The 14263-nt window shown below is 39.0% G+C and overlaps 1 protein-coding gene across 3 annotated transcripts in view; it reads right to left on the reverse strand.

Annotated features, from left to right (window-relative positions):
- sytl5 (synaptotagmin-like 5) overlaps positions 1 to 14263 on the reverse strand; it is a 178816-nt gene that overhangs the window by 68781 nt on the left and 95772 nt on the right. For all 3 annotated transcript variants that reach the window (XM_059650317.1, XM_048540619.2, XM_048540620.2), the window contains exon 3: positions 4380 to 4595. In XM_059650317.1, the coding sequence (XP_059506300.1) occupies positions 4380 to 4595 (216 nt within the window). The remainder of the gene's footprint in view (positions 1 to 4379; positions 4596 to 14263) is intronic.

Genomic DNA, 14263 nt, shown 5'->3' on the forward strand with positions numbered 1-14263 from the left:
ATGCAGAACCCTGATGTTCTGGGGATGTGGGTTTGAATCCCACCCTGATATGTGGTTACATTTTCATTTAACAAAATTCTGGTCTCAGAGTGACCATGTAGCCATTGTTTATGGTCATAAAAATTCACCTGCTTCATTAAACTCCTTTCAGGCAGGAATCTATTGTCTTTAGTTGGACTGGCCTAAACGTGAATCCAGACCCACTGCAGTGTGGCTGACTATTAACTGCCCTCTGAATTGGCCTGGCAAGCCTCAGTTCAAGGGCAATAAATGCTGGTCCAGTCAGCAGCCTCCATATCGCAAGATTAAAAAAAACAAGTCATGGAGATGGATCAAGTGAATGTAACACTGAAAGATGATTTCAATGAATGAAGAAAGGAAATAAAATCTAATTAAACTGGTTTTATATTTCTTGCGCATGGGTTAAAATATCCAGGAACAACATACCAGGGACCTTATTACTATTTAACATCCTGCCTTAGACTGGTGTTGATTATATCGATATTTAAGGATGATGGCAAACGTCCAGCAAACTGCAAACCAGCTGGACAACATCATATTGGCTGTAGGAACACTAATGCAATTCTAACTAAATAATAAAAGGAAAAACATCTAGAAACTGAAAATATTACGATAGAGTCTTAATTAAGTCAACATGGATTTCAAAGGGCAAATTCTTGCTTTGCTAATCTCATCAAATTATTTTAAGAATAAAGAAGCCTTACTGAAATTAGGTGGGGCTTTGATGAGAACATACTGTGAATGCTGTGCAGTGTTTGTCTCTTTGCTGATGGAAGGTTACAATAGCCTTGGAGGTAGTGCAACAATGTTTCCTAGACATGCTCAAGAACTGAGGTAGTGAAGTGAGACTGAGTAGGCTGGGGTGGTGGATAAATAAACAATTAATAAGCAGAGGATGCTCCTCAGACATATAGAACATAGAACAGTACAGGTTGTTCGGCCCACGATATTGTGCCAACCTATTATCCTACTCCACGATCAAACTAACCTGCATACCCTTCATTTTACTATCATCCATGTGCCTATCCAGGAATTGCTCAAATGTCCCTAATGTATCTGACTCTATTACCACTGCTGACAGCGCATTCCACACAGCCACCACTCTCTCTCTGAAGAACCTATCTCTGACATCTCCCCATACCCTCCTCCAATCACCGTAGAGTTATGCCCTCTCATGATCGTCATTTCCACCCTGGGGAAAACTCTGGTTATCCACTCTATCTATGCCTCTCATCATCTTGTACACATCCACCAAGTCACCTCTCATCCTTCTTCACTCCAATGAGAAAAGCCCTAACTAACTCAACCTTTCCTCATAAGACCTGCCCTCCATTCCTGGCAGCATCCTGGTAAATCTCCTTTGCGCCTTGCATCTAAATCCTGGATGATTGTAAAGTCTAGCATATACGTATAAAAGACAAGGATAAAGCCCCTGCAACCACAGTCAACCACAAATACTCAAGAGATCCATCTCAGCCTCCTCCTGACATCCTCAGCATCATGGATTCCAGTCTTTAGTCAATTTGATTTAATTCATATTATATCAAGCACTGAATTACAGCAAAGATGACAGGCCCAAATAGCATCACAAGTTGTAGACCTTTGTCCAGAACTAGCCATATCCGAGTCAAGCTGATCTAGTGTAGTTAGGATACTTAGGCAATTTTCCTGATTGCAAGTCCAGAAACAGCAGGACAAATCCAAACTGGACAATTATTTTCAAATCAGATGCAAAGTGATGGAAGGTGTCATTGACAGTGTAATCGAACAGAATATACTTCATAACAATCTGCTCATTGACGCTCAGTTTGAGATATTCAGCTGGTTTGTCAATTACCTTCTTTCCTTCCATTAGAAGATGAGAAATGGGAATACTCACTGATGACTGTACAATGTTCAGTCTTATTCATAACTCATCAGATGATGAAGCAATGTGCACACATATACAGCACGACCTGGACAACCTTCGGACATGGACTGAGAAATGGCAAGTAACAATCCCATTGCTTAAATGCAAGGTGATGGCTATCACCCCCTAGAAAGAACCCTGAGTAACGTTCTTTGACATTCAAAGATGTTATCATTGCTGGATCCCCTACCATTTACATCCCAGGCGTTACCAATGATCAGAAGGTGGTCTGGCAGTTTAAACACTGTGGTTACAGGAGCTGGTCAGAGATTGGGAATATTGCAGTGAAAAATTCACCTCTTGACTCCTCAGTGCCTACTTCCGGTCTCTGTGGCAGAAGACAGAATTGTGATGGAGCGCCTTCTACTTGCCTGACGTGTTCATATTAAAAAAAAATCTAAGAAACTCAACACCATTCAGGGAAAGACAAAGAACCTGCCTGATTGCCACCCCATTCAGCACCTTAAAAATACATAGCCTCCACTCCAGCACAGAAAGAGAACAAGGTGTACCATTTACTAGATGCCCAGCAACAACATGCTGAGCCTCCTTCATTAGCACTATGACCTCCACTACCCAGAAGGACAAGGGCAGCAGACACATGGGAAGACTGCCATCTACAGCTTTCCTTCCAAGTCACAGGCTATCTTGAATTGAAATGATACCATTTCTCTATCACCGACACTGGGTAAAAATCTTAGCGATGTGTTCATAACAGCATTGTGTATGTAGATACACCAAATGATGTTGGTGGCTCCAAGAAAATGACTCACCACCACCTTCACAAGGGAAATTAGAGATAGGTAAGAGACACAGACCACATATGAAATTCTTGAATGGTTCACTGTGTACATGCTAGAAAGGTGTTTACCTTGGTTAGTTAGTCTAACACTAGGCATCACAGTCTTGGAATAAAAGATTGGCCATTTGGTACCAAGATAACGATAAATACTTCTGCTCAGAAGGTTGTTGATTTTTGGAATTTTATAGCTCTGTGGATGCTCATTCAACTTTTCAGGAGATTAAGAGAACTTTAATAGATTTTAAGATATATTCCCAATGAAATTACAGATTGGAGATATGAGAAGGTAAAATTAAGGTAGAATGGCAATGAAAGAATTGAATAGCTAATAGGTTCAAAAGGGATAAATAGCCTACTCTGTTTCTATTTTTTAAACCTTCTTAAGAGGTAGCACAGATTTACTATTGAATAGAATCTGTCATCTTCTGGTATTCTTTGTAAGGCGATTTGTTCAGAAAAATTTGCAAACCCAAATGAGTCCACTTCCCTACAGAACCATTATTAGAGCCATGTCCTAAAATGTACAAGCACGCATTTTGCAATGGGGATGTATTAGAATTTTTGCTTTGGTACTTCCTGAAAAGTCATACTAACAAAATATTATAAAAGCAATGTCTCAGTAAAATTGAATTTATGAGAGTCCTGAGGAAGTGATGGATGTGCTTACAATTACAACATTTAAAAGACATTTGGCTAAGTACTTGAATAGAAAAGATTTGGACAGATATGGGCCATGAGCTGGCAGGTGGGACTAGTTTATTTGGGGATTATGTTCAACATGGACTAGTTGGACCTAAGGGTCTATTTCTGTGCTGAATGATTCTATTAGATTTCTTTCTGTATTTTGAAGATGCAGAACAATAAATATCAAATAGTGAAACAATATTTGTGGCTAATTAGAGTGAATGCAATCACCGCATTTAAAAGTATTAAAATTATATTTAAAAACTCCAAACTTCTTAGTTTTCAGCTGTTTGAAATGAGTCAATAAGTCTTGGTTGTGTCTGATTAGTGGCCAGTGTAAGCCTATTTATTTTGGTTTCCACTAAATTGGCATGTATTAATGAAATTACAGTGATTAAATTGTGAAATTGACATAATATAGACTTATGATAAATTATATTAGGATTTTATAAGAGCCATTTTTACTGTTCAGCACCTCCATGAATGCATTTTGCCGGCAAATTTTCATTTGTTGTGAACATGTGTTGTAATAATGGAAATAAGCAGTAATGTGACAGGCAAACATACATTGTATTCACAGCACACAATTATTTAAAAGATGAAATAAATATGCCATTTTGTTTTTCCCTTACAGAGATAAAACAAACATTTAAAATGAAAGTGACTTTTCAGGCATGTTTGAGCTTTAGCGGTTCTATAGTTAATTTCTAGATATAGTGCACGATGAGTGTCATTTTGATGATAACATATACAAGAGATAGCACAGTATATGTTCATAATGTGGGTGTTGACAGGAGATAAACTGTGACAGGAACAGCAATGGTTCATTATGATTGTGGTTGCCTGTATCTGTGACTGTGACTAAGACTATGTTGCAAAATGCCTTGATCATAAATAGGTAGCATTATAGAATTATTTGGCTTACTTTATTGATTATTACTTGCTTTAAAATGAAATACATACGCAACTTTAGCGCACACAGTGCACTTCCAGGTCCCATCATTGACTATAACTCGACATTGTGTACACACACGGTCATTGCATGTCTGGCACAGGTCTCCTCTGCAGAAGATTAGGCCAAGTGTCTTCTGACATCGTTTACAGACTCGGTCACTGATTTGCTGCTTTCTTCGATTTATTGAAGAACCTCGGATTTTGATGAGTTCATTCTTTAACTTCCTGTAATAAATCAGAGTTTCCTTTCAATAACTCATAAGTGGCAAAATTAAACCAAAGATATACAGGATAGAGAAAACTGTAGGTCAAATATCAACATTTAATAATGTAGTTTTATGCAGAAAATATGTTGTCATTTAAAAATAAATTGACAGCTTTGTAGTTAATCACACATTAAACTGTATTGATCCATGCACAGCAGGGAGATTTCACGTTTGAGCCCTTTCCATGTTGACTTGGGTGATCTCATCTGGTAGAGCACTGACACTAATTAAATTGGCCCAATGCCCTCAAACTGGAAAGGTTCCTGGTCACTACCAATTAACTCTATTGAAACGTGCATGTGTGTGTTGACCGTAATTTGAAGCTCTCCTATGATGTTCAATTGTGTCAAATATCATGCAACACATTAATGTTCGGTTCTTACACGTGCTACAGGAGCTATGGATGGAGGGATGGGAGATGCTAATTCTAGTGGTATTGTAAAGAACAAAGCAAAACAAAAGAAAAGAGAACGCTTGGAAATTGATAGTGATATTTGATCCAAGTCTCAAGTTCCAAGTATATATGGGAAATTAGAGAGCTCAAAAAAGGCTTGTTCTTTGGAGATTGAAAGCATTCACCCAACTGTGGAGTCTGAACTTTAGAAATGCCAGAGGGTTGAAAATAGGGTGATGAGCACTGGTAAACTCTAATGCTTTGGGAAAATGTGGAGGTGCCAGTCTTCAAATAATTTTTCTCTGACCTCAAGGTATTTAAAATTGAGCCAATGGCCTATAGTAATAAAGAGACAGTACTTCTTAATGGAAAAAAATTGTACGTGTACCTTTGACTGATAGTACATTTTGTTTCAAATGTACATTTTGTTTCTATTCCCTTCTACACATGAAATTGTAAATATGTGACTGATCGGATTTAAACAAAAAAACATCATTTGACTGACACTGAAAAGAGATTGACTAAGCGAGATAAGAATTTGGCAAACTTGTATTTAGAAACAACAGCTCATTGGAGTGTTTCATTCCCACCATTGCTTATTTCTTTTAAGTACTGAGGTTGCTCTGCCCAAACAGTATGACTAACATAACGTGAGATAACAAGGTGTAGAGCTGGGTGAACACAGCAGGCCAAGCGGCATCATAGGAGCAGGAAGGCTGACGTTTCGGGCCTAGACCCTTTATCCAGCTCTACAGATTGTTATCTTGGATTCTCCAGCATCTGCAGTTCCTATCATCTCTGACTAACATAATGCAGTTGCTGCTGACCAATAGGCATTGCTGATCATTTGTCTCTGATAACCATGTGACTGATAAAGGCACAACATGAAAGGTGGCAGTGATGGTTTGGAGGTTTCTTGAGAAAAAAAAATCTGGCAAATATCAAAACAGGGTTATTTATAAATTATAACTTACAGGGGACATTAACCTTTCTTCTTATTTATTATAAAATTGAACAACACAATTCAAACTTGAATAATTGTGAGCAGTATGCTGACAGTTCAATGAAAAATGAACAATGTATATTTTTGTGGTAAACTGAAGCTCATGGCTAAGTTCAGCTTTCTAAATCTAAGGAATGGAACTACTTCTCAATCTAAAGCAAATATTTCAGTTAGGTGCAGTATCTTTACAAAACAAGTTCACAGTTTTGTTACATAAAATGGGAAATAATAATTTGTACAGTCCCCAAGAAAAAAATGCTTCTGTGTCAGGTATGTTACCACCAAGTGTAAGAGAAAGTTCTTCTGTGCACCTTTAACAGTTTTTGTCCTGTTCATTATTTCAGGAAACTGATAAGCCTCTCTACCAAACTGAGTGTTTTTTTTATTTCCACAGGCTTAAAGTCATATTACTAATTAATGCTGGGGCACTGAATTGTGACCAGTTGTGCTAAAATTATTTAATATAAAAGGATCCTTTCAACATGTAAAGAGATATAAATTTTATCAGTCTGGAGCAGACGGACAAAACTCTGCTTTACACACTAATGTATTATGAAGATAAAGAAATATAAGTTACTCAATAAACATGTTATTTAGGCAAATTGGAAAATCTCCAATCTTGCAGCAAAACATTATTAATTGTCACTTTGAAGAACGACAGCTGGTAGACCACATGATTCTCTCTTACAGACCAACATGTAATGTCATGGTCTAATGGTCAGAGACTAAGTCTAATTTTGAGTCGCATTATTTGAGTGCTGCAGACACATTGCTACTCTCATGTTGCGTTGCAATGGCTCACCTGCAGAGGCAGGCTTAAGGACAGAAGTTAAGCTGTCTGTCGGTCCATTTGAATAAGTCAGCCAAGTTGTAGATGCCGATGAATGCTTGACACAGCTCACCTCACATAATCTGCACCTCTCAATCTTATAAGATGAGGATGTTGGTGGAAGCAGCTGCAAAGTTGAACATATAGTGGTGGGGAGGGAGGGAGGGGATCTAGGGTCTCTGGTTGGTGAGGGTGAACAACCCACAGTTGCTCTGTGCAACCGGAGGAGCACTGCCATGTCTCCAGCTGTAGAAAATGCAAAAAGCTTTCCACTTAATTGTGTCAATTCTGAGCTGCATCCAGCTGTCTCCATACTAGGTAGCTTGAGTCTGACAGAGCTTGTACACAATAAATACCAAAAAACAGCAGATATTTGAACTTCACAAGATTTGTGGATGGAATTGTCTCATAGCCAAAACAAAATAGATCTTCCTTCCTCTCACCTATCCCCTCTTCCCACCTCAAGCTGCACCTCCATTTCCTACCTACTAACCTCATCCCACCCCCTTGACCTGTCCGTCTTCCCTGGACTGACCTATCCCCTCCCTACCTCCCCACCCATACTCTCCTCTCCACCTATCTTCTCCTCTATCCATCTTCGGTCCGCCTCCCCCTCTCTCCCTATTTATTTCAGAATCCTCTCCCCATCCCCCTATTCTGATGAAAGGTCCAGGCCCAAAACATCAGCTTTTGTGCTCCTGAGATGCTGCTTTGCCTGCTGTGTTCATCCAGCCCCACACTTGGAGATCTTTAATAGGCATTGTTTTATGGTCTTGTTAGGGCTATTAAAATTTGAAGAGAAATCTGATTACCCCATTTTAATCAATATAAATACATCACTGGCTGTCACATTTCTTGAATGAAATATAAACTTTGTTGTAAATGAAATACGTTTAACAAGGCAATTATGAACAAGTTATCAGTGCATTTTAGTCCCTCATAGAAACTACATATTCACATCAATGATGAGGTTGTCCTCTTGTTCTGGTTAAAAATTTCAAGGCAAATTGAAGCTTACCAAATAACAGCCACCAATTAAAAACTCTTTAACAAACAATGTGTCTAATAATAGACTTTCTTTGCAAAACTCCCAAGCATGGCATTTCTGAAGTTGCAATAGAATGTAGTTAGTTTCTCAGCTCAGGATAAACAGGTAAATAAGACAACAGTAGTACAATCATTGCCTACATATTCTCCCCTTCTTGAGTTCTCTGACCAAGACAGATCTAACCCACAGCACTGTGACCTCCACCACAGGTAAGGTAAGGAGGCAGGCTCTGAATCCTAGGCAGGTACTCATTTTTTCTCACATCCACCATCCAAATAACCTGCTGCCTCAATGGCTCGTGGTTGCACTTTAAGTGTATGGGATTTGGGGTCATATACTAATGTGGACAGAAAACTGGGTGGATAGACAGGAAACAAAGAGCAGGAGTAAATGAGTCTTTTTCTGAGTGGCAGCCAGTAACTGTCAGTTTGCTGCAGGGATCGGTGCTTGGACTCCAGCTATTCACAATATACACAGTAAAATCTCTGCATTTGTGAAATCACAAATTGTGAATTTGCCTATCCATTCCAAAATAAAGTAACAAAGTAACAACAGAATTCAACATCCGGAGACAAAACTCGCATATTTCTCCAAATTCTGCACTCGCGAATTTCATCATTCACAAGGGTTCTCAGGAATGGAACTCTCGCAGATACAGACGATTAGCTGTACTAATGATTCAGACAAGGGGAATTGAATGGAATATCTCTAAGTTTCTGAGACACAAAGATGGGTGAGAGGGTAAACCATGAGGAGGAAGCAAAAATGCTTCTGTTTGGCTTGGACAGGTTGATTGAGAGAGCAAAGGCATGTTAGATGAAGTATAATAAATGTGAAGCTCTCCACATTGGTTGCAAAAATAGGAAGGTAGATTATTATCTGAATGTTGATAGATTGGGATACGGGGAGGTGCAATGAGACCTGGGTATCTTGTATACCAATCGCTGATGACACACATGTAGGTTCCACATGTGGTAGAGATGGTACATTGCATATTGTGTATTGGCCTTCATAGTGTGAGGATTCTTGTAGTACAGCAGTGGTGTCTTGCTGCAATTGTACTGGGCCTTGGTGAGACCATACCTGCAGCAATGTGTGTAGTTTTGGTCTCCTTGTCCAAGAACAGATGTTCTGGCTCTGAAAGGGAATGCATTGAAGATTTACCAGACTGATTCTTGGAACGGTAGGACTGACGCATAAGGAAAGACCAGATCGGCTCGGACAATACTCATTGGGGTTTAGAAGAATAAGGGGGGAATTTCATAGAAACCTACAGAATTCTAACAGGACTAGACAGAGTAAATGCAGGAAGGATGTTCCCGTTGACCAGAGAGTCCAGACCCAGGATCTCAATTTAAGGACATGCTTTTTCAGACCGAGAGGAGAAGAAATTTCTTCACCAACAGTGCAGTGAACATTTTTTTTTTGGTTTTTTTTGTTCACTCATGGGCATTACTAGCTAAGCCAACATTTATTACCCATCCCTAATTGGGTTCCTGAGTTAAGACTCAAACACATTGCTGTGAATCTGGAGTCACATGTATCCCAGACTGAGTAAGGTTAGCAATTTCCTCTCCCTAAAGGATACTAGCAAACCAGATGTACTTTTGCTGACAATTAACACTATCATTATTAGACTGTTAATTCCAGATTTCTATTGATTTTGAATTCCACCGTTTGCATGGATGGGATTCAAACCTGGGTCCCCAGAACATTAGAGATAACAAGCTGTAGAGCTGGATGAACACAGCAGGCCAAGCAGCATCAGAGGAGCAGGAAGGCCGACGTTTTGGGTCTAGACCCTTCTAGGCTTCGCAGTGGGGTTAAAATTGTTTCAGAGATAGTAGGAACTGCAGATGCATAAGGATCTAGGCCTGAAATGTCAACCTTCCTGCTCCTCTGATGCTCCTTGATCTGTTGTGTTCATTCAGTTCTATACCTTGTTATTTCAGATTCTCCAGCATCTGCAGTCCCTACTAACTCTGAAACAATTTTATCCCAGAACATTATGTGGGTCTCAGCATTAATTGCTTAGCGAAAATACCACTCAACCACCGCCTCCCCAGTTAGAGTTTTTTGGTGCTAAAGTGATCAAAGGATATGGTGAGAAAATGGGAACAAAGTATAGAATTGGATAATTATAAAGCATAACCATAAACACGGTGGAGCAGGCTTAAAAGGGCTGAATGGCCTAATTCTGCTTCTATTTTCTATGTTTCAATGCACACTGTAGCCTGAAGCAATGAGTTATGGTGTTAAAGACTCCAATTTCTTCCCATCACACAGATGACCAGAAATCCAACCCATTCTTTTCATTTGCCACTGCCATGTGTTGGAAAGATTTACAAGTCAATACTCAATCTGTTTGGCCATATTATGAATACACCAGCCTTGGGTGGCATGTCCTCATGTGAAGCCTGAACCCAAAGATTACTCCTGCATCAGAAGACCTCCTTCTGTACGTACTGCTTTCCCTTACAATCCCTACAATAACATAATGCTGAATTTTAAAATTAGTTCTTGTAAAATTTTTAATTAGTCAGTTGATGTATGATTTCATTTTAAAATTTATTACAATTGGAAATAACCATTAAACAACTATAAAAAGTTCAAATATTTATTTGTCAGCAAACTAAATGTTTTCATTACCACAGATAGGTTAAAAAATAAATCACTAATAGGTGAATAATTAACTGCAAGGTACAATTAACTTAATCTGCACTCGCATTGCACAGACAAAACAAACATTCATTTCCTGGGGATCCAGTGATACTTCACTGCCAAATCTCTCTCCTGTTCATGCATTTACATTCATTATTTTTGCCATGTTGCAGAAAATACTTATCAAAGGAAAAGCAATATACAGCTAACGTAGATCCATCAGTTCTAACCAAAATAAAACTAGCCTTAGTTTGAACCTTTCTTCTGACATCTCAAATATTTTGCATTTAGAAGTCTTTTCTGGTAATTATTAAGAAAAAACGTGTTTCTCTTTGCAGATTCCTCACCTACAAAGACATCGTTTTAGTATTACTGGCTCACAAAAGGCAGGAGCTCCTCTTTACTTCCTTTGTCTGCAGCACTAGGAAACAACATACTTATGTGAGATAACAAGATGCAGAGCTGGATGAACACAGCAGGCCAAGCAGCATCAGAGGAGTAGGAAGGCAGATGTTTCAGGCCGAGACCCATTTCTGAAGAAGGGTCTAGGCCCGAAACATCAGCCTTCCTGCTCCTCTGATGCTGCTTGGCCTGCTGTGTACATCCAGCTCTACACCTTGGTATCTCAGATCCTCCAGCATCTGCAGTTCCCACTATCTCTGATATTTATGTGAGATTGTGTAGTTGTGAGGTTTCTCTCTAGATCTGAGAGATTCACTGTGTCTCCTAGAGCGCATGGCCCAGGTTAGCAACAGGAAGGAGAAAATAATATCTTCAGAAAGAAATGAACATTAAATACCATTGAGCTCTGACTGTACTAACAGAAGCAGATAGAATTTTATAGATTATACAGGAGAAGTTGGTCATTTAGCTCAACTGATTTTAGGCTGGGTTTATGGTCTACCTAAACCTCTTCAGCAATGAGTTCATTGACTACCTAGCTCCCACTCTTAGACATTCAATGGCATTTTACCATCACTGAATGCTCTGAAATCAACATCCCGAGGGTTATCATTTACCATAAACTTAACTGAACCAGCCATATAAATATTAATCACTGCAGGATCAGTCTAAAAGCTGAGAAATAGGAGTTGCGCAACCTTCTGGATTTTTAATTACTGAGATGATGTATGACTTCAACTTCTGGCTCCCCAAAGCCAGGCTACAAGTCTTGAGTCAGGATTATTATGGAATACCTTCTGCTTGTCTGGACAACTGCAGCTTCAACAACACTTAAGAAACTTAATGCCATCCAGGACAATGAAGTCTCCATGGGTGGTGCCCTATCTATCACTTTCAACATTCACTCCCGTCAGCACCAACACACCAGTGACAGCAGCATGTAGCTACTACTTGAAGCACTGCAGCAACTCTCCAAGGCTACTTTGACAGCACCCTCCAAGCCCGTGACCTTTACCACCCAGGAGCAGATGCACAGAAACACAAGCACAAATTTCTTGCAAGGCACACAACATCCTGACTTGGAATTCCATCAATATTCCTTTCATGTTGCTGAATTAAAATCCAAGAACTCCTTTCACAACATATTGAGAGTATACTGACCCCATGGACTGTAGGAGTTCAAAGACGATGGCACCACCACCACCGTCAAGGGCAACTGGGAATGGCCTAAGCAGTAACACACTTTGTGAATAAATACATTATTTAAATAAAGTGAACTCTATATTAATCAGTATAAGAGGATTTAGGCAGAAAAACTTTAAATAATCTTCATTCCAAAATTTGACAGCAGCATTCTAATGATGAGTGAACATATTGATTAGTTCTGTTTCTTTCAAGTAGAGCCAAAATGTAAATCAGCAACCCAATACAGTTTCTCTGGTGAAGAATTTCAGCTCTTTATCCTTTTTGTTGATATATTGGACAGTTGTAGAATAGACTAACATATGCTATTTTACTTGATCCTGAAGGATATTTACTTCATAGCCTGCGGCACCTGCAACTCTCTCATCTGTCATGCCAAAACCAAAATCATTTTTATTTTCATTGATTCTTCTTCAGGTTTTCAGTAGTGCTCAATTGGTAGATTGCAGCAAAGCTCCAGTATTATATGCCAAGGTGATAAAATAGGTTGCTCGGCAAAATGAAAAGAGAACATTTGCAAATGGCATTTGTATGTCATCACTGGCATTGATCCCCTTATACAGTCTCACATCATGACATTATAATACATATTGATGTGGTTGCTGGTTGATAAGTGAATGCAGTGCATCATCATGCTGCCAAGCAATGGAATTGACATCCGCTTCTGCAGAAAACTTGATGTTATTCTGACCAGTCAATTTTCTTTTCAGGCTCATAAGTGACAACATTGAGGAAACATCGATAAATTCTTTTGTTACTGAGCAAGACCTTTCACAGAATGGATCAACACTTAAAGACCAGTGGCACAACGTTTCCTGCATCTTCTCCTAAATAAGGCCTTTGGAAGAAGTATGTTTCCTCATTGATAATCCTTTAACTATTTTACAATTTACAGAGAGGAAATTATATTGCATATTTGAAGACAAGAAGTAGATGGCAAGCGCCTTAACGATTACTGGGACTCCTCAAAATTAAATGTTCCTACTTAAACACCACCACCTGCACACTGCTGTCCAAGCCACTCACCATCCTGATCTGGAAATACATCACTGCTCCTGCGCTATCGTTGTATCAAAATCCTGGAACTCTTCCCCAACACAGCTTTGGGTCTACCTGTACCAAATGGACTGTAGTGGTTTACAAAGGTAGCTTACCAAAGTCTTCTCAAGGGCAATAATGGATGGGAAATAAATGTTTGCCCACATCCATGAATGATTACTAAAACCTCATAAGAAATGAAGAAACAATCTCACTCCAAGTTAGAAAATTAGCATGCCAAACAAATACATAGTGCTCAATCAATTTTTAATATAGCTGTGTAACTACTTATGTCAATAGAAATGACCTTGTTCTTTGCAGACAGATTGAACACTTATGCATACTGGACCTATTTCAACTAATCAAAAGCAACAGTCAGTCATTTTCTAGTTCTTTCATCAGGAGAATATGTTGACCAGAGTTAACCTGCCTGATTTAAACAAGATTGAAGGTTAAAAAAAACCACAAAGCCTCAAATACTACGTAATTCATTGATGCTGCACTTCTGTCTCAAGCTTTCTTCATTAAAAAAATCAGGAGTTTTTAAAACCACAGTATCTTCACAAAAGCAATCCCAAGAAATGATTGCAGGATCAGTAATTGTCAAACAAGTTACAAATAGGATGACATTCCATTTAACATTAGGGTATTTAAAGGGTAATGTATAAAACTGTGCAAAATAAGAGGACACATGACAGAGATGAAAGAAGATCGTCATCATCAGTGTCATGTTGAGCTGCAAGCAGTTCAGTAGTACATAAAAAACCAGTTATTGTTTGAACATCCCCATCTCCCAGTAATCATTCAGATTATGGTAGCAGCTATAATTGATTTTAAAACACTGAAAATTCATAGGCTCATAGTGGTTTACAGCAAATAATGAGGCCATGCAACCCATTGTGTCCATGCCAATCAACAAAGACCTGGCTAGACTAATCCCATTTTGTGACTGTTTGCCCATAGCCCTCGAGGCTATGGCAATAAAAGTGAATATCTGCTTAAATGTTATGCAACTTTTTCACCCTTTCAGACCGTGAAGTCCAGACTCC

The sequence above is a fragment of the Stegostoma tigrinum genome, chromosome 12 (assembly GCF_030684315.1).
Source record: "Stegostoma tigrinum isolate sSteTig4 chromosome 12, sSteTig4.hap1, whole genome shotgun sequence".
NCBI lineage: Eukaryota > Metazoa > Chordata > Chondrichthyes > Orectolobiformes > Stegostomatidae > Stegostoma > Stegostoma tigrinum.